General features: G+C 39.1%; 1 protein-coding gene across 1 annotated transcript in view; it reads left to right on the top strand.

The window, feature by feature from the left end:
• Nucleotides 1–793: 793 nt before the first annotated feature.
• The window catches only part of SCG3 (secretogranin III), a 38,302-nt gene continuing 17,792 nt past the window's right edge, over nt 794–21,303 (top strand). Inside the window, 10 exon segments of the mRNA NM_001133114.1 lie at nt 794–1,132; nt 1,815–1,867; nt 2,377–2,422; nt 2,517–2,732; nt 7,543–7,685; nt 8,502–8,651; nt 11,430–11,607; nt 15,182–15,298; nt 18,664–18,747; nt 20,450–20,587. Of these exon segments, the coding sequence (NP_001126586.1) occupies nt 1,051–1,132; nt 1,815–1,867; nt 2,377–2,422; nt 2,517–2,732; nt 7,543–7,685; nt 8,502–8,651; nt 11,430–11,607; nt 15,182–15,298; nt 18,664–18,747; nt 20,450–20,587 (1,207 nt within the window). The 5' untranslated portion in view covers nt 794–1,050.

The following is a 21,303-nucleotide window of genomic DNA, read 5'->3' on the forward strand; positions in this document are numbered from 1 at the left end:
GGTCTTTTGGCATAATTAAATTCTGGGCAAGATTTTACAGAAATGCAGCTTACTTTTCCTAATTTAGTTGTGTGGTGTGTGTGTGTGTAAAGTGGGGGAGGTTCCACTTGGTGGGGAAAGGAGAATTTGCCATTGCTGCTCGTCTACTCAGGACTGATGGAGACACTTACTCTTAGGGGAATAGGCAATGCTTTGTTTTTGTTGTTGTTGTGTTTCAGCATCAGAGAGTGAGATTGTGTTGCAGCAATCTGACTATTTGGAAGACTGTTCCTTGAATTTCCCAATTCAAAAGCCTCGGTAGAGCTGAGGGATGCTTGATACGTCAACACAGACCACAAAAGGCAAGGCTTTTCTAAAGAGATTATAATTATATCTACCTTTTGGGTACAGGAGGTGAATGGAAGGAAGGGATTCTGGAGCAGATATCCCAAAAGAAGAATCCCAAAGCAGAACTCCTCCCACAAGGTTATCTAAATCTCCTTGACAGGTGCACAGGCAGAGAAGGCATTTGGCCCTTGAGGTAACATTTACTTGGGAGGTTGGGACAATTCTGTCACGCTTAGGACAAGTCAGCTGACCCTGAGCCCAGGAGCACCCCAGGACTGCAGCACAGAAAATACACCAGCTGGCCGGTCGCCCCTCCTTTGTTCCATTCCCGGGGAATTGGAGTAGCGTTGGAGTCACCGACGCCATCCCCTCCCGCCTCTGGCGTGCATGGAGCATGCGCTTCCTTCCTCACTTCCTCTCCAGGAGGGAGCGAGAGTAAAGCTACGCCCTGGCGCGGCAGTCTCCGCGTCACAGGAACTTCAGCACCCACAGGGCGGACAGCGCTCCCCTCTACCTGGAGACGTGACTCCCGCGCGCCCCAACCCTGCTTATCCCTTGACCATCGGGTGTCAGAGATCCTGCGGCCGCCCAGTCCCGGCACCTCTCCCGCCCCACACCCGCCCTCCTGGCTCTTCCTGTTTTTACTCCTCCTTTTCATTCATAACAAAAGCTACAGCTCCAGGAGCCCAGCGCCGGGCTGTGACCCAAGCCGTGCGTGGAAGAATGGGGTTCCTCGGGACCGGCACTTGGATTCTGGTGTTAGTGCTCCCGATTCAAGCTTTCCCCAAACCTGGAGGCAGCCAAGGTATGTGAACACTTTTCTTCTTCCTACCTTCCTTTTATTTCGCCACGAAAAGGTAAAGTTTGGCATAATACGTGAGCTGTAAATCACCCTGCCTCGTTTTCTGATCAAATCATATCCATGAATACGGACAGAGAAATCAGTTCAAATTTAGAGACAGAAGACAGATTTTTTTCTTCACTTTTAAAATGATAGAGCAATAATATGGGTTGTTTTTAAACATCTTATTTTGAAAAGGGAAGGGAATCTTTTTCACCTAAAGTGGCTTGGATTGTTTTCTAGTTGCCTTACAACCTTTCTCAGATAGTCTATTCATTATGTATGCAGTATATGATGAAAGAGCTTTTAGTGTGCCAATAATACCAATCCAAATTATGCTCTCTCTAGTTGAGAATAGCTGGTAACCCTAGTGTTAGAACTATATGTTAAATTTCTGGTCAGAAAAAAAAAAAAGTGTGATTCTGTCAGCACAGGAAATACACCAAGATAATAAACAAGGCAATATCGATAATTACTATTATTGTATAATCTTGATAATCTTTGTTAATACGCATTTGTTTCATAGTCATCCAAAATTATTTCTCCTAATATTTGTTTTTCCTTTTTATAAAAATTTTATTTAATAAGAGGCATATTTTGTCCTTCAATGCACAATTAAATTTATATTCACGTGTGTTTATTCTAGACAAATCTCTACATAATAGAGAATTAAGTGCAGAAAGACCTTTGAATGAACAGGTAGGTCAAAAGTAACATTATGAATGCTATTTCATTTTGATTTAGTTATTATTATTTAATGTAATTATGCTGTGACATTTTGGTCATTTTGAATTTACAAACATCAGGAACTTAACAGTTAATTGACAGAAATTAGGACGGGAAATCTAGTTTTGGTAAATTCTATGCCCTAGCAGTTATTTACATTGAGTTCTGTATAATGAATACATAGAGTAACTATATAATAACCCAGTAAGCTCAGCATCACATCCACTCTGTTGTAAGATTGCCTAATTTACCAGAGATTTCTCTTTCACCAATATTATAGGAGAAAGAAATTAACACTTATTGAGCATCTGCCCTTAATTTTATCTCATTTAATTATTATAACAGTGCTCTGAAATAGGAATTATCCACATTTTACAAACAAGAAAATTAAATCCCATGGAGATTAAATCATTTGGCTCTTATACTTGGTAAGTAGTGGAGCAATGATTTTAAACCAGGTCTATCTCCTGTTTGCTTCACAGATTGCTGAAGCAGAAGAAGACAAGATTAAAAAAACATATCCTCCAGGTAAAGAGAAATCATATTGATGTTAATTTAAATAATGTAGGCTATGAGAATCTGAACTAAAATGGCTGTGTTGGGTTTGGGGCTATTCTTCCAGAAAACAAGCCAGGTCAGAGCAACTATTCTTTTGTTGATAACTTGAACCTGCTAAAGGCAATAACAGAAAAGGAAAAAATTGAGAAAGAAAGACAATCTATAAGAAGCTCCCCATTTGATAATAAGTTGAATGTGGAAGATGTTGATTCAACCAAGAATCGAAAACTGATAGATGATTATGACTCTACTAAGAGCGGATTGGATCATAAATTTCAAGGTAAATGAGAAAAAAGAACTTTTTGTTAACGTGGAATTTCCTATAATGGGTTAAGAGAAAGTCCAATATTTTAAAAATATCGTTTAAACATTCATAGTCCTTTATTAGTCAAGTCCAAAATTGAGATAAAGCATATATTTACTGATAACATGTAGAGCCCCAGCTCCGCAGAGTGCCAAATTTTATTTTCCCTTTAAAAATTCCTTTAGTGATGCTCTGAAAACATTTTTTAATCTAGTATTTATATTTTATGGTATTAAATTCATTTGAACAGAGTAATTTTAACAATTAGTACACACAAAATATCATAATTTCCAAATAATTAGATCAATAAAGTACCTCCCACCCTGCACAAAAAAGGTGAAATATCCACTATTTCCTTTTCAGTGTTTCCTCCTATAGCCATATCCTTTCTCCTTAGGTCATCCTAACCTTTACATGGCTTCAATTACATCTATATCCTAACATCCCATATCACTAGGCCAGACTTCTCTTAGCTATAGACCTATTTACCTGTTTACCTATTTGACATTTTCCCTTGGCAATCTCAGAAGCACCTCAAATTTAGCATGCCCATGATTAAACTCATAATCTTTGTCCACCTCACAACCTAGACCTCTTAGAGTACTGTTTCTTTAGGAAAGACACTACTATCCATCCAGTTTTTTAAAGTCAGAAATCTAGGATCAAACTATTTATCTTTTCCCTCACCTCTCAAGTTCTAACCTGCCAAAACTTACTAATTTTATGTCTATGTATCTATCAATTGTTTTTCTCTGTACTTGTCCAAACTCCAATCCTTGTCCAAGTTCCAATTATGTCTCATGTAAACTATAGCAAAATCTACAGTTCTCCCAGCAACCACTCCGCCTCTCCCCAACTCATTCTTCATTTGGCAGCCAATGTGGTAGTGTCCTGACCCGAAGTCAGGAGTTCAAGACCAACCTGGCCAACATGATGAAACCCCGTCTCTACTAAAAATAAAAAAATTAGCCAGAAGTGGTGGTGGGCGCCTGTAGTCCCAGCTACTCAGGAGGCTGAGGCAGGAGAATCACTTGAAACCAGGAGACAAGGGCTGCAGTGAGCCAAGGCCATGCCACTGCACTCCAGCCTGGGCGACAGAGCCAGACTCCATCTCAAACAAACAAACAAAACAGGAAAACCAAAGTCCATAATGAAGCTTGCACAGTCCTGCATGGACTGCTTCCTGACTACATTTCTAGGTTCATCCAGCACACATAATCTGATAGAAACCTTGTTCTTGCCCTTCATGGCACTTCATGCAGTTTGTAATTTTACCTTCATAAGTGTGATTATTTATGATTAATGCCTTTCTCCAAAACTAAACTGAAAACTTCATAAGAATAGAGACATTATAACCCCAGTGCCTGGAAGCCCATGAATTCATTGAATAAATTTATGAATGAATGAATGAACAAATGAAATAATATATGAGGGAATAAATGAACTGCCATACCTAGGCATTAAGGAGGAAAGTGTGTTTTTCATTTTGAGAACGAGTGCTTAGGAGTAAGTACAAGTTTTCTTCCCTGTCCTTATTCTGTTCCATGGCTACAGGAGATTTATGTTGATTATCTCTGCCAGAAAACAACTGACTATTAAATTGGACTTTCATAGGACATACTAACCTAGGAGTGTTCCGAAGTGTCATGTGTACCTATGAAGTGGGATGGAGGCAATGGGTTTATATTTTGACATATATCATATGCCATGCTACTCAGGGAAATTTACCTTTTAAAATCTTGAATTTGACTTTTTTACCTAAAATACTGGGACTACAAATAGAGACTGATTATAACTGCATACAAAACAGATTCAACCACTTCAACTGAAGTGATCATTTGATTTAATAAAATAGCCTAATATTGAGTTGGCTGGATTGGTCAAACTGGTTGTACATGCAGGCAGAGACATCGATCTGTTTTTGATCTGACCGCTAATTTGAGCAACTAATTTTTTAACTGTTCAACATTTTATTACCACCCCAAGTATGTTTGGAACTACCAAGTGCTAGTCCTAATGACTTCAGGTTTACTGTAGGAGGTATTAACTCCACTTGAGATCACAGAGAAGACAGGCCAAGGTTCTTGGAGAAAATGACTTGTGAGTAAGCTTCTGGTCTCCCCTTGTGCTCTGAAAATCCTGAAACCAGAGGGTTTTTGGCCACTAAGTTGAATAGAACCTCAAATGCATGTAGACTTCATCCCAGAGGGGAAGGTAATGGAAGCTAACTTCTGCCAGATGTGTTCCCAGACCTACTCTCGCCTTTAGGAAGCTTCCAAACAGGCTTGTACTATAGGACCCACCAATTCTCCTTTTCAGTGTTTTCTATAGTATGCACAATTTAGGATCTTTCCAAATTTCTCTTATAAAGTAGTGCTTTGGGGCTCCTGTATGCATTTGAATATTTATTGAGCAATTGCTATGTGTTGGACTATGAGCTAGACAATAAACCCTGTGTAGTCAGGGAGCATGCCTAACCTTTACATCACTCTATTTCCAGTGTCTGGCACATCATAAGACTTTAATTAAAATATATTACACAAATGAATGTCAAGTGCTATATTAGATGCTAGGGATTAAAAACATAACTGGGCAGATGATGACTTGGGACATGACCCTTTGACATTCACTTAGAATGTTGTGGCTATTTAACAAAAGTTATGTGTTAAACCTATGTTTGGCTCCCCTCTGGGAGTCTATACATGGAGGGTGAAATACCCCTTCATGAGCAGGAGGGAAGCCATTCTGAGTCATACTATCCATTTTAGAATAGTGAAGGAAATCAGGGAAAGGTGAGGAGCAATGGTCACACGTTCCACTGTTTACCCCATCTAGCAAAGGACTGCTAGGGGAGACCTAAGTTCCTGGCTCAAGAGAGTACAGCAGTGCAGCAGAGCAAAGACTCTTCAGTGGGTTACTAACATCCTCCCTGTTGTGAAGTAAATGGACTGAAAAACAGTCATCTCAGTTATTTTCCAGGTCTAGGAGGCAACCAATATTCCTCCTTTTACGGATCCTGAGGGATAGATAAGTGGGAAGGGAAATAAATTCTTCCACCTCTGCATAGACTGGGGCAGTTTCTGCTCTATGTATTCCCGAGAGCCTGAATTGCAACCCACAAATAGAAAAATCAGACACATAATAGTGAGACTCTGCTCCTGAAAAATAGATGACGATCCAAATTTTCAGCCAGCCAGGAGGAGAACTGATTTTATGTTTGTTTGTTTATTTGTTTGTTTTTCTTAGGGGCTTTTCTGATTTTTTTGTCTCTCTGGTACTCAGCTCAAAGGGCTCATGGCTCATGGGCTGGAGAACAGCTCAGCAATTTTGTACTGACAGAACTTCCAGTCCTCCATGTATAATTACCCCCGCTCATTTTCCTAAGCTTCTTTCCAAACAAGAAGGAGATATTCTGCCTGAGGCTGCATATACCTCTATTTTCATAGAGTCTGAAAGAAAAGCCACTGGATAAATTCCCTGTCCAAATCCCCAAAACCCATGGAAGAAAAGAGCAGAATCAGAACAGAAATACTAGGCTCTTCTTTCTTTGAGTGAATATGATGAGGATTATCCGGGCAGAATCTGGCCAGAGATTCAATTTCCATTTTCTCTAGAAGATAATTGCTGTTCCTTTATTTCAAAATACAAATCCACTGTGCATAATAACAATAATACATTAGCTTTCATATATTAGGTTGGTGCAAAAGTAATCGTGGTTTTTGCCATTACTTTTAATGGCACAACAATCCCATGAAATAGATACCTTGTTAGACTCCTTTACAGTGATCCAAGGATATAGCTAACCAGAGATATCACTGGGGCTAAAATTCTGATCTTTCCAATCTTTCCAGAGGAAACAGGGAGAATTAAGTGCATTGTAAATTTGATCCATTCAATGTAGTATAGATTGGAGATGACTAATAATTGATTCCTGGAAGATCTCCATGGATGTGCTACAATGCTTCATTGCCACTAGCCCTTTCCCTCAGGATGGGCCCCTACTTTAGTCTGAAGTTGTATTTGGAATACATTGCCAAATGTATTCCTAGGAAAGCCAAGGGAACATATGAGCATGCTTCTCTGCAAAGATTTACATATTGCTTTGTGCAGATCTGTTGCCATATTTTAAAAGTTTAAATTCCAGGCACATAAAATAAAGTAAGTTCCCTGTTCTCTAAGGATGAGTCTTGTCACCTTAAGCTGCCTTTTTTACATAAAGACACTCTAATACAAGTTCAATTAGAAGTAAATATTTATTTTAGGTGAGTCGTGAAATCTTCAGTACACACTCTCTGATTCTGGGTGTGAGGTAGAGGTCCCTGCCCCTACCCCAGGAATTTGCCTGCAAAGGTAGTACATGTAGGGATATTACCAAACTATCTATTCCCTGTATGGAACTGGAATATCAAATCATACAATATATAGAAGGGTACATTGAATAATATGACATACTATATAAATATGGCATACTATGTTAATAAAAAGTATAATATGGTTTGTATTATTGGTGATAACAATAAATGGAGAGAACTTTTCTCTTGCCTTTAGCTTTTCCTTCCTCTTATAGTCACCTAAGAAAGTTTCAGAATGTCCATTATCATACTAAGTTTTTAACATGAAGACGAATTTTATTTCAAACCAAGGGTTTCTGTGGACCAAGAACCACCATAAATACATTTCAAACATATCTGAGTATAAAAAAGTGAAGTACAGATTATAAGTATAATATGATGCATGAAATAGATCTATGATCACTATGGTGTGAAGTTGTGGTGGTTCTGTCTAGATGATCCAGATGGTCTTCATCAACTAGACGGGACTCCTTTAACCGCCGAAGACATTGTCCATAAAATCGCTGCCAGGATTTATGAAGAAAATGACAGAGCCGTGTTTGACAAGATTGTTTCTAAACTACTGAATCTTGGCCTTGTAAGTCATGTGCATGGAAATAAACCAAATTCCTAGTGCAGTTTAGAGTATGCCAAGAAGCCAAGTCACTTGCCTCAAGTAGCCAAGTGTTTATAATGTGTCTTCCTTCTACTAGGACCCGTAGGTTTTAAGGACAAGTAAAGCACCATTCTTTTTTTTCTAAGAGTTTATCATCCATCAGAAGAACTAGGCAAGTAGACACACACCCAAAATGCCAGCTGCTTAGAAACCATAAGAGCCAGAGAATAGCTTATATCCAACTGGCAGTAAGGAAAGGCTTCAGAGTAAGAGGCGTATGAAGGAAGCTTAGAGGGATGGTTAGGCTATAACCAGCAGAGGTAAAAGACATGTATGTGACAAAAAAAGAAATAACATGAGCAAAAGCATGTGATGTGTATTTTTGAAATTCCAGGTGATCTAATTTGAATCCACCTCAGCTTGGCTCTTCTGCCCTGACCTGGCCCTGACAGGCTTTATTAAGATGCTAATGTTGTAGGATGTCAAAGGTTATCTGACTATGACTGAAAGCTGTGGAGGAGCAACGATCAGGGTGTTTCTCAAAATATGTGGTCCATGGGTTTCAACAGATAGGACTAACAGCTTGCATGGTGGGCCCGAAGATACTTCTTCCAGGAGTGCTGAGCAATCCCTATAACAGCCAGCATGTGGTGCAGGCATAAGTGAGGGCTGTCTGAAAGGTGGTTCAGAAGATTCCTCTTTAAAAAATACATGTTTGACTACAGTTTAGTCCACATTATTTTTTAATAACAAGACTGGGAATATAGCAGTTATATATGTTTTGCCTTTTTATGATAGATCACAGAAAGCCAAGCACATACACTGGAAGATGAAGTAGCGGAGGTTTTACAAAAATTAATCTCAAAGGAAGCCAACAATTATGAGGAGGATCCCAATAAGCCCACAAGCTGGACTGAGAATCAGGCTGGAAAAATACCAGAGAAAGTGGTATGTATATGCATGGATGTGTGTGTGTGTGTGTGTGTGTGTGTGTGTATACTTCTATCTGTATAATAATTAGTGCCTTACTTGATACCAAAGAAAATTTGAGGTATGTGGCATTTTTAGCCCATTTATATTCAGGCCAGGCATGTTGGCTCAAACCTGTAATCCCAGCACTTTGGGAGGCTGAGGCAGGAGTTGAGACCAGGAGTTCAAGACTAGACCTGGCAACATAGTGAGACCACCATCTCTACAAATAAAAATAATTAGCTGGGTGTGGTGGCACAAGCTTATAGTCTCAGCTACTCAGGAGGCTGAGAGAGGAAGATCGCCTGAGGCCAGGTGTTTGAGGTTACAGTGAACTATGATTGCACCACTGCATACCAGTCTGGGTGACAGAGTGAGACCCTGTCTCAAAAAATAAATTAATTAATTAATTTTAAAATATGTATATACATAAAATACCAAAAAGTTAAAAGATATAAATGATCTCTACTCTGAAAATAATGTAAAGATTATGTTATATTCTATTATTTGGTAAAGATTACATCTTATACCCCACAGTAAAATAATACATAATAATATGTGAAGTAACAATATCACATAATAACATCTATGTGTACAGTCCCAGTGAACTACAACCAAACATCTCACAGTTCTTTTGGTATCCAACATCTGTTCACAGCAGATGTCAGCATCTGTGCCCAATCCCCCCACAAAGAAGTGGGTTGACTAGATCTTCTGCTCCACCTGCTTTTGTGTTCCCCAGAGCTAGCTGCCTAATGCTGCCTCTCTGTTCTTGGCAATGCTCTTCCACCTGCTCCTTCCCCTTTTCATTGGTTTAGATGCCTATTTACCCAGGCTAATTTCATCCTTCCTTCCCTTTGTTGGACTCCTGCCTCCTCATTTTTTCCTTGGCACCAACCAAGCTGTTGAGATCTTTCTCCCCACCTTGAATTCTCTTTAAAACTTTAAATGAAACTGACTATAAGGGGATATCAAATTCCTCATCTGTCCTTTGATTTTATTCTGTAAAGCACCCAGACCCATGGCTCCTCATCTCCTCCAGCATCTCATCTCAAATACAAAGACTATAGAGGCTGACGGTTCTGTTTTAGAGAGGCTAGAAAATAGAAATTGGGTCTGGGTTTTTTTTTTTTACTGGATAGCCTAAAAACTTTCCTCTGCTCTCCTTACTTCCAATCCTCACCAGCTGCCATCTTTTAAGGCAGCTTTTAAAGATTCACCCACTCAAAAAAAAAAGTTCTAGATTTATCAGAAAAAAACCCTTATGACTTTCGCTCAAGCTTACCAGTCTGAGCTAAAATGGACGTAGCTATTCCCATAATTCTTCACTCCCATTATATACTCCTATTCACCCATCTCTAAAATGTTCATATGCTTGACCTGTTTACTCATGTTACCTGAATGCATCAATGCAAATAAAACACAAATGAAATATTATTTCAACAAATATTTATTGAATACTAACTCTGTACCAAGCACTGGAAATACCATGCCTATTTAAAAAGACATAATCCCTGACTCATGAAGCTCAAAGTCTAGTGGAAGAGGTAGACTGTGTTTAAATTATCATGTATTTTCATTACAATTGCATTAAGTGCTCTGAGGAAAGAAACATAGTTCTATGAGACCTCAAAAAAGGAACCTGACCTGGACTTAGGCTCAGGAAATGCTTCCCTAAGGAAGTAACTTGAGCTGAGAACCGAAGGTCAAATAGGAGTTAACTTGTGAACATGAGAGGCAGCACATAGAGAAGGATGTGTGGAGTATCCAAGCAACTGAAACAAGCACAGTGTTGCTGGCACAGAAAGAAAGAGCAAAAAGAGAAGAGACTGGGGAGGTGGACCCAGGCCAGAACATGCAGCGCCTTATGAGCCATGGATGGACTCTGATCTTTATTGTAAGAACCATGAGAATTTTCTGGTCCCCTGAAGAATTTTAAGCAAAGGAGTTACATGATCAGATTGTTAAAAAGATAACTCTGGCTATAATGCGGAAACGCAGTGTTGGGCATAGATTTGGGGAGGGTGATGTTGCAGTTAGCATGTGAGAAATGAAGGCTGCTTGGACTAGAGTGGCATAGTGGAGAGAGAAATGTGCAAATTTGGGATAAATTTTGAAAGTGGGGCCAACAAGGCTACTGACGGATTGGATGGGGGAAAAGGAAGAAGAGGCAAGAAAGGCTCTTAAATTTCTATCTAGTTCACTGAATGGAGAATGAACCATTTACTAAGATGGGAGTCACTGAACAAAAACCAGGTCTGAGAGAAAGGATTTTGTACACTCATCCAGACAGCACTTAAATTTTACCCAAAAATTCCCAGGTGTGACTGCTCTGCTAGGGGTAGACATTCTAACAGGCTTTCCTGTATCCTGGCACCAGCCCTCTTGGTGGATTCTGTGAACTCAAAGCTTCCCTCTTCACTAAAAGGCAGTTTTTCCAAGAGAGACTCATGAGAATTTATGGAGGTAAACATGGCCAGAGAGAGAGCCCAGAAATTCCCGTTTTTCCCCTGAGCAGGAGCTGGGGTCTTCAGGGGGTTTTCCTTGAGGTAGAGCACTTTTCCCTAAGCTTCAATGACCATTTCAAGTGACAAGAGCACACATGTCTAGAAATGGGTTTGAACCTGCAGGAGCTTGCAAAGGAGGGGGAGTTCTTGCACTTCACATTTAAGGGCATCACAAAGGAAGGAATCAAGCTGGAGTTTCACTAGTTCTAGCAAAATGTTCATTTTTTCTTGATTTTTTTCCCCACTGGAGACTCCAATGGCAGCAATTCAAGATGGTCTTGCTAAGGGAGAAAACGATGAAACAGTATCTAACACATTAACCTTGACAAATGGCTTGGAAAGGAGAACTAAAACCTACAGTGAAGACAACTTTGAGGAACTCCAATATTTCCCAAATTTCTATGCACTACTGAAAAGTATTGATTCAGGTAACCACTGTGTGGTTGTGATTATGTGGAACAGAAAGAGTGATTCCAGGAAATGTGTGGGTGTGTTCTTTTCTTCCTGTTTTCAGTTTCCAAATGTAATCTCCAATGACATACACTGTGGGCTTGGGGAAAAGGGTTCACATCGATTTTTTTTTCCAAAGGAGCATGCCAATTATGAAAATATTTAGGAAAGGATAATCAGGAAAGGTGATGTTTCTGGATAATTTAATCTTCTTGTTAACAGAAGATTCATTTATTTGTTGAGCAAACAAATACTGAACATGTGCTATGTACAAGGTGCTGGAAAAGACCTAGCACAAAGATGGATATGAACCAGGCAGTGTCCTTGCTCTGACCCAGTTCAACCTCAACTCTTATTGCAACTCTTTTTTTCTCAGCTTGATTGAGGTATAATTGGCAAACAAACATTGTATATATTTAAGGTGTACAATTTGATGTTTTGGTACATTTATACATTGTGAAATGATTATCACAATGAATCTAACTAGTGTATCTATCACCTCACAGTTAACATTTTTTTCTTTTTTTTCTTTTATTCTTTTTGTGTGTGTGATGAGAACACTTAAGACCTACACTCTTAGCTAATTTCAAGTACACAGTACAGTACTGCTAACTATCACCACCATGCTGTACATTCTCCAGAATGTATTCATCTTGCATAACTGAAACTTCATACCCTTTGACCAACACCTCCCCATTTTTCCCTCCCCTTAGCCCTTGGCAACTACCATTCTACTCTCTTCTTCGATGAGTTTGACTATTTGAGATTCTACATATAAGTGAGATCATACAGTATTTGTCTTTCTTTCCCTGCCTTTTTTTATTAGCATACATGTTGTCATACACACACACAAAAGTAGGAAGGAAATCCTGCCATTTGTAACAAATCTTTCTTTAAAAGGCTTTACTCACTTTCCTTGATGGAAACAGTGTATGAAACCTAATTAATCCTTTTTAGATTATTCAAGACATCTTTATGAACAGTTTCAGCTTCAGCCTTTATGAACATTTTAACTTCAGAGTTAAAATGGAGAACATTAGACTGAAGGAATCCGGGAGCCTCAAACACACTTGGGAAATTATTTGTTTTTGTTTTTGTTTTTTTAAAGCTAAGTATTTCATGCATCCTGATCTCTTTGCTCATATGTGCAATGAGTTAACTGAGGATTCAGTCCATGTTTATTTTGGTTAATCTGCAATGAGGATAATAATATGCAATGTTTCTGTTGTTATTGTTCAAACAGATGCTCTGGACTGCCTTCATGGCTTTTTCTTTCCCTGTTCGAGGATTCAGCCCCAGATTGAACATTTATATAAAGACTTCTATAATTGTAATCTATTTCTCCCAAGAAGTGACCTTAAAATAAGCTTTCATTTCTGGAGAACATCCTTTGTGCTTCAATTCCAGACATTGGCCAGATGGCACCGGCCACTCTGCTGGCTCTGCAGAGCTTGTACATCTTGAGGGTCCATTCTGAGCCATCTTGCCCCATTGGTTGGCAGATGCCCAACTCAGAACCTCTGTCATCCTGGTGAGTCACTTCTCATCAGTGAAGAGCATCAGCGTGATGCCAAATACTTCTATGGATGTGTCCTTGAGCAAATAATGTGATAGCTGAAGTTACTATTTATCAGTTCTTTTCTAAGATCTCTTCCCCTGACTCTTCTCCCATTTTTTCTCCCTCCCAACCCATGACTTTTATGGCATTTTTAAAAATTCTACTGTATAAAATGTTCCTTACTTGTTTTTATCTTTCCATTTCCCTCACCTAATTTCTTATTGTCTTTATTTTTCCATAATTTTAATTTAAATATTTATACTAAGTTCTTTGCTAGCATCTGTCTTTCTTGCCCAGGGTCTCAACCAATTAAGAATGAATAAAGCAGATAGGAAACCAAAATATCATCTCTGTTGCTGATAAACACGGGGCTGCAGAACATAGCTTCACGTGAGAGCCAACAGTGGCCTTGTTTGCTCCCTACTCCTCCGTCTAGATCTTGGAACAGTCAGTCTCAGGGATGGTTTAGGTCTGCAGAACAGGCTCATTTCTCAGGTTCTTGCCTTGCACTGTTCCAGGCAAGTGGAAAAAAAGAAAGATTCGAAATCCCCACCAGTTGAGAAACATAGGCTAATGGCTGTTGCTTACCAACCATATCTGTGGGGGAGGATGAAGAGGAAGGGGGAAAGGCTAGGAGTATTTAGAGAAAATCTTTCAGTGGCAGCTCAAAGAATAGGGAAAATGGGTTCCCCCTCTAGCATCTTAGTTTTTCTTTTCTTCAAAAGTGGAAACAGATTTTTTTTTCTGATTTTAGAATTAATATTTTTTCTGAGCTATTATGGCATCATTATCCATTTTGTTCCATCAACATGCAGAACAGAATGTCAAATACAAAGGGTTCCCAAGAGGCCGGGCGCGGTGGCTCACGCCTGTAATCCCCACATTTTGGGAGGCCGAGGAGGGCGGATCGCCTGAGGTCAGGAGATCGAGACCATCCTGGCCAACATGGTGAAACCCAGTCTCTACTAAAAATACAAAAATTAGCCAGGCATGGTGGCGCGCACCTATAATCCCAGCTACTCGGGAGGCTGAGGTAGGAGAATCTCCTGAACCCAGGAGGCAGAGGTTGCAGTGAGCCGAGATGGTGCCACTGCACTCCAGCCTGGGTGACAGAGTGAGACTGTATCTCAAAACAAAAAAGAAAAAAAGAAAAAAGGTTCCCAAGAAACTGCTAGGAATTGTTACTTAAAGGGAGTTAGAGGGGATGAGGAAGAGAATATTACTTTCCATTTTGATTTACTTTTGAGCAGTTGGAATATTTTTACCTTATGCATATATTCTTTCAAATGAAATAAAGATTAAAAAGTAACATCTTGTTCAAAAATCAATTTTGCATTTATAAACTAGAACTATGTATGTTCTTATTTTCAATTAAGAAAATTAAGCTTAATTAATGAATAAACATTGTTCTTGCCCTCAAAGACTTACCACTTGAGTAGAGAAAAGTTGTTGGCTTGCCAGTCTTCTACCCTTCCTTTTGAGTTCATGTTACCTCAGGTTGAAAACTGTGTCTTTTATCATCTACCCTATTAGCAAATATTTTAAATGAAATTAAACTCTTTTGGAGAAGTTATCATTGCCCATGTCTGAAAAAGTTCAGTATAGCTGTATCTTACCCTATATTTCCAATCAAGCTTAGATTTTTTGTAAGTTAAATATATATGGTTTTAGCTATAAATATAGAGAAAAATATTTCAGTAAAATACTGTAATTAGTGCTGGGTGTGGTGGTGTTTACCTACAGTTCCAACTTCATGGAAGGATCTCTTGAGTCCAGGAGATTAGTCTGAGACTGTAGTGAGCCATGATCAGACTTGAGAATAGCCACTGCATTCCAGCCTGGGCCACACAGTGAGACCTCATCTTTGAAAAAAACAAAAAAACAAAAAAACAAAACCCAAACAAACAAACAAAAACATGCTGTAATTTATAAATTGACATTGAAAGAGGAAGCTATCCCCCACTAGTTTTAAGTTATTTTGTTCTTTCATATAGAAAAAGAAGCAAAAGAGAAAGAAACACTGATTACTATCATGAAAACATTGATTGACTTTGTGAAGATGATGGTGAAATATGGAACAATATCTCCAGAAGAAGGTGTTTCCTACCTTGGTGAGATTCTATGTGTTTTGTTTCTACTGTGGTGGTTTTCATTGTTCAAAGTAAATTAGGGACTTGACAATAATGACCTCATTAATTTGATAATTTATGCCAAAGCTTTCCAAATCACCAAGAATCAACCAGTTTGATAATATATACAAATAAAATTAACGTTTTCAACTTTTTATCTTTATAGAACCAGCCGAAGTACAAATATTTCACATTTATTAATTGTCTCATTAGCATTTTCTAATAATCTTATGGAGACAATTTTATAAAAATTTGACTCTAGGCCAGGCGCAGTGGCTCACACCTGTAATCCCAGCACTTTCGGAGGCTGAGGCAGGTGGATCGCCTGAGGCCAAGAGTTCAAGACCAGCTTGGCCAACATGGTGAAATGTTATCTCTACAAAAAATACAGAAATTAGCTGGGTTTGGTGGTGCATCCCTGTAGTTCCAGCTACTCAGGAGGCTGAGGCATGAGAATCACTTTGGGCCCAGGAGGCTGAGGTTGCAGTGAGCCAAGATAGGGCCATGGCACTCCAGCCTGGGCCACAGAGCAAGACCCTGTCTCAGAAAAATAAATAGGAAATAAATAAAATGAAAAGGAAAGAAAATAGGTTTAATTGGCTCACGGTTCTGCAGGCTGTACGGAAAGCATGGCACCAGCATCTGTTCGGTGAAGCAACTACTCGTGGCAGAAGGTGAAGTGGGAGCAGGCATGTCACAGTGTGAAAGCAAAGGCAAGGGTGGGGGAGGTGCCACACGCTTTTAAACAATCAGATCTCGTCAGAATTCACTCACTATCAGAGGACAGCACCAAGGAGATGGTGCTAAACCATTCGTGAGAAATCGCCCCCATGATCCAATCACCTCCCACCAGACCCCACCTCCAACATTGGGGACTGCATTTCAACATTAGTGTTGGGGGAACAAATATCAAAACTATATCAGATAGGGTTATCCAGAATTACTCTGGATGAACCTTATTTTTTTTCTAAATGAAAGTAGTTTTACTGGTTTTTCCTTGACTGTAAAAGAGCATATTTATTTTTAAAAGTCATTGAATGCAAAAAATCCTAAAAAGAAAGTGAAAATCACTCACAACATCAACACTCTGGTAACATTTTGGTTTCTATTCTTCCAGATGTTATTCTGTGTGTGTGTGTGTGTGTGTGTGTGTGTGTGTGTGTGTGTGTGTGTGTGTGTGTGTGTGTGTGCATGTACCTATGTCATTTCTTTCTCTTATATAACCAAAAATAAGCTCATACTACACATAGTGCTTTCGGGTCTACTTTATTTTTTTAACAGTAGACCAAAGACATTGTTTTCATATCAATAACTGTTTCATATCAACACCCTGTGAGTTAGAAATTCCACACTTAGTCAATTATCCTATGGAAATAAATCAGAAATGCCTCAAAGGCTTATGTGCAAGGCAGATATTCCCACTATCACTTACAGCAGTGCTGCGCAATATGGTAACCACTAACCATAAGTTCGTATTTAAATTAAGAGTAACTTAAACAGAATTTAAAATCTAGTTTCTCAGTTGACTAGGCACATTTCAAGTGCCCAGTTGCTACATGTAGCTAGTAGCTACCGTATGAACAGTGCAGAAATGAATACACTCATCATTGCAGAAAGTTCTGTTGGACAACATTGGCTTGTAGGAGCAAAGCAGTGAAAATAGGCTAGATACTCCACAAGAGGAGACTAAAGTAAATTATTTATTTATTTTTATGATAGACTATTTAAATTTTATTCTAAGTGTTTGTGTTTTTAAATAATTATATCTGCTCCTTACATATGCAACATAAATATTGTTTATAAAGACTTACATACATATTAATGTATATGTACATGTTTATATACATATATATTATGTGTGTATGTGTAACTTTTACAATTAGAGTTTGAGTTATGTCTTTAAGAATTTTTCTGTATGAGCACATTGGCTTTTGACTTCTGCTGCCATGGAGAGCCACCCTTAGATCCCCAGGGGCTCAGGGCAGCGTGGATAGAAGACAATTGACCAGCCTCCTCTCCTCCCATCTGAGCTAGTGACAAGCAGTGATCTGCCTTTCTATTCTGGCCTCAACAGTGTATCATGATTACAAATGTTGCCAGGTATGGCCACTATTTCCAAGAAGAAAGCAATGCATTACACATTAGACTATATTAATTATCTTCTTAAAATAGGGGTAGGGCAAGAGGAGTTTTCTTGGGGAGAAAATATACAAAGTAATAATAAGATCCTTACAAACTAACTGCAAAGACATGCTTGTTTGCAAATGGCAGAAAAGGCTCGTCCTAAAATAGTGTAGTGAGATAGCTATGTGGCTGGTTGAATAGCTGAGTACAAAGAGTGTGGTTTCTAATTCATCGTCTACCTTGAGGAAGTCACAGTCTAGACTCCTGTCTAGTAACACTTAATATGATGCTACTCCAAAGAGTAGAATTAGGACAAAGACAAGGACACAGAGTGCAGCTTAATATAAGTAGGGAAATGCTCCTTAATATAAGTAGGGAAATGACCCCTAAGACTACCTAACAGTAGAACTGGCTTCCTTATGAATTAGTGAAAGCCCTGAAAGACAGAAATCAAACTGTTTGGCTTAAGTAAGAAGGGAATTTATTGCCGTGTATAACTGGAGAAGTCCATGGAGGGATGGGATAGTCTGGCTTTGGGTTTGTGAATTCTACCAACAGTGTGAGGAATTGACCTCATCCCATCTCACAGCTCTGACTTTTTGTGTCTTGATTTATTCCAGACAGACTGCTCCCTGTGGGAACAAGATAGCTGGGACAGTCGCAATCTCACCTCCTCACAGCACATCAATCCCAGTGGAAAGAGAGCCTCTTTCTACCAGTGGTCCTAACATTGAGTCTCACGGACCTGGATAGGTCCTAGGCTTCTCCTTGAATTATAGTCCAGGTCACGGAAGACCCTGTTTAGTGATTCTTGAGTTATTCTACCACCAGTGGAGTCAAATGTTCTAAGAGTGAGCCAGGGTTAGGTTCCCCAGGGAAAAATCAAGGTGCAGTTACCACAAGGTGTTGAATAGGTCAAACCCCAAGTATCCACTCTAATTCCCAATCCTGGAAGTGTTCTAGCAGTGGCCACAGAGATGCAGAAGCGACTTCTGCAATTAGCTGAGTAGGAGGCTGAACTTGAGGATCTCAAATTATATGTCTTTCCATTCTGAGAGTCTATGATTCTTAGAAATAAAATCCAGGTCAAAACATCTTACCAGGAGTGTTAATATTTTGGAATTGCTATTGTGATATTTCTGGTGAGATTTAAACATTTTTAGTAAAAATTTGATGTCATCTCTCAGGGAATAAAATTATATTTCTTTCCTTCCTCCCTCCAGAAAACTTGGATGAAATGATTGCTCTTCAGACCAAAAACAAGCTAGAAAAAAATGCTACTGACAATATAAGCAAGCTTTTCCCAGGTATGATTATTTAACTGTTTTTTTAGCCTTTAGAATAATAACCCTTTTGAGTGGTAAATAATGAACTTTAACAAACATTAACTTAACATTTACAGATTTTGAAAAGTGTTAAAATCTGAAATGTAGCCACAGGATTAATTAGATGTGACCTTGGCTATTTTGTGGCCAATCACAGCACATAAATCTGACCTCAAAAAACACTGAAAAATAATGTAGGTCTTTACTGAAGATTCTTGGAGGTGGCTAGGAATCTTAGGTGGAAAGGAAAAGGCTACATCACAAAACTGAGCAATCCATCTTAAAATTCTCCTTTAGGTATCTTCTCTCCCTAGATAATCACTTCTCCAGACTACTGTCCCTGGTCATCTGTTCACTCCCCACTGCCCCACCTCCCACTCTCCCCTCCCAGGTCTTATCTCTCCCCTGGGATGGTCTGTGCCCCTAGGTAGTGTGCTTTACCCCCGCTCTTGGTTTCATCAGTTCCATACCTCCACCTATCACCCTACTCAGCCCATCAAACCCCAGGGAACTGAGCTATGGAAAGAAGCCTCCTTTCAAGGAGGAGGGTGGAACAAAACGAGAAAAGTTTGCAAATGGCAGATTCTTTTTTAAATTTGTTTAGCTATTAATGACAACCAAAAATTGCAAATTGTTATACTTTGACTCTTTGTCCCTATCACAGAAATTATGTACATATTCTTGATGGCATAGTATACAGCCCTTTAAAATATGTTTCCAAGCAGTTTTTAATTACCTGGAAACATCCTTCCATAATAATGTTAATGACACAAGCAAAGAACAAAATTGTACCACAACTGTGAAAAAAATATGCATCTCTCTGTATACTGCATCACACTAGTGAATGTTTTATATCAGACAATAACTGATCTCTTTCTTTTGTTCCTATTTTTCTATAATAAAAAAACACTTTATTTTAAAAGTTTACTGTTAGACTGCTTGAGGTTCCAAATATTTTATTGGCTACAGAAATGTATTACAATTGTTTTCAAATGGTTACCTACTTTAAGGTTTATGATTTTTAATTCAACAAAGGATTACTACATGGAAATATGGTTATTTTAAAGTGAGAAGGGAGCAAGAGTTATTCTCTTTTGACAGCAACAGTTCAAGTCTCTTCTTTGAATTTAGGGTTCCTAGGGGTTAAGGAGTGTGAAGAAAGGAGCAGAAGGAGAGAAGTCCTGCCATAGCCCCAGATCCTTAGGTGTGACTGAGTAATAGACTATCCTTCAAAAATGCAATGTCAAGGAGAGATTGGGCAGCTATAGAGTTATTATCATTTGGAATCAAGACCCACCAAATGTACTTCAGAACCTGACATATCCTGGCTTGATCACCTACACTGATTAAAGGAAGACAAAGAATATGCCCTCTAATGGCACAGTGAGGCAGAATGGAAAAAATACCAAATCAGAATTCAGACAGCTGGGGTGGGGTGGGGGAGATATATCTAAAGTCAAATCATGGGATGACTTTAGACATATCTCTCCCCTTTCTGGGCCTCAATTTCCTCTTCTGTGATATGGGGTTAGAGGGTTGGATTAGATAAGCACTAAGATCCCTTTCAACTCAAAATATGATCTGACCTCAAACTGTACCTTGTCAATAAAGTTGATTTCTACTTTAAGAACCAATTAATAGATAGGAAACAGGGCTATGACAACAATGCTCAATCTGATTACAGCACCATCAGAGAAGAGTCATGAAGAAACAGACAGTACCAAGGAAGAAGCAGCTAAGATGCAAAAGGAATATGGAAGCTTGAAGGATTCCACAAAAGATGATAACTCCAACCCAGGAGGAAAGACAGATGAACCCAAAGGTATGGGATTGACAGCTCTAGGTTAGCAATGAAATTGGGAAAGCAAAAGCTTTCACCACACAAGGTAGGGTGATCCAAAGAGCAAGCTCCATCACATCTGAGAAATTGACACAATCTGTATAGAACAGGCTTGACATGTGGTATCTTTATTTGAACAGCAATCTTTTTAAATGGTCTTGAGTCTCCTAGGATGGCAAACTGATTTCATCTTTTGATAGTCTTTGGTGTTCAATGGACTTTTGTGTTTGGAGAGGAATACGTATGACCATTAGTGCATTGTTTAATGTATAATTTATAATCTTATGAATTTATTGAGCAATATTTTTTAAACTTATTGAATATTCCTCTAAATAATCACATACTGCTTATTCAACAAGATCATCAAAATTTATGATTTGATCAGGTGCAGTGGCTCATGCCTGCAGTCCCAGGAGTTTGGATTGCTTGAGCTGAGGGTTTGAGACCAGCCTGGGCAACATGGAAAAACCTCATGTCTACAAAAAATGCAAAAATTAGCCAGGCATGGTGGTACATGCCTGTAGTTTTAGCTGCTCAGGAGGCTGAGGTGGGAGGATCTCTCGAGTTCCGGACGTGGGGGCTGCACCACTATACTCCAGCCTAGGTGACACAGCAAGGGCAATGAGAACACTTGGACACAGGAAGGGGACCATCACACACCGGGGCCTGTCGTGGGGTGGGGGGATGGGGGAGGGTTA

Source organism: Pongo abelii, chromosome 16 (genome assembly GCF_028885655.2).
Source record: "Pongo abelii isolate AG06213 chromosome 16, NHGRI_mPonAbe1-v2.0_pri, whole genome shotgun sequence".
Taxonomy (NCBI): domain Eukaryota; kingdom Metazoa; phylum Chordata; class Mammalia; order Primates; family Hominidae; genus Pongo; species Pongo abelii.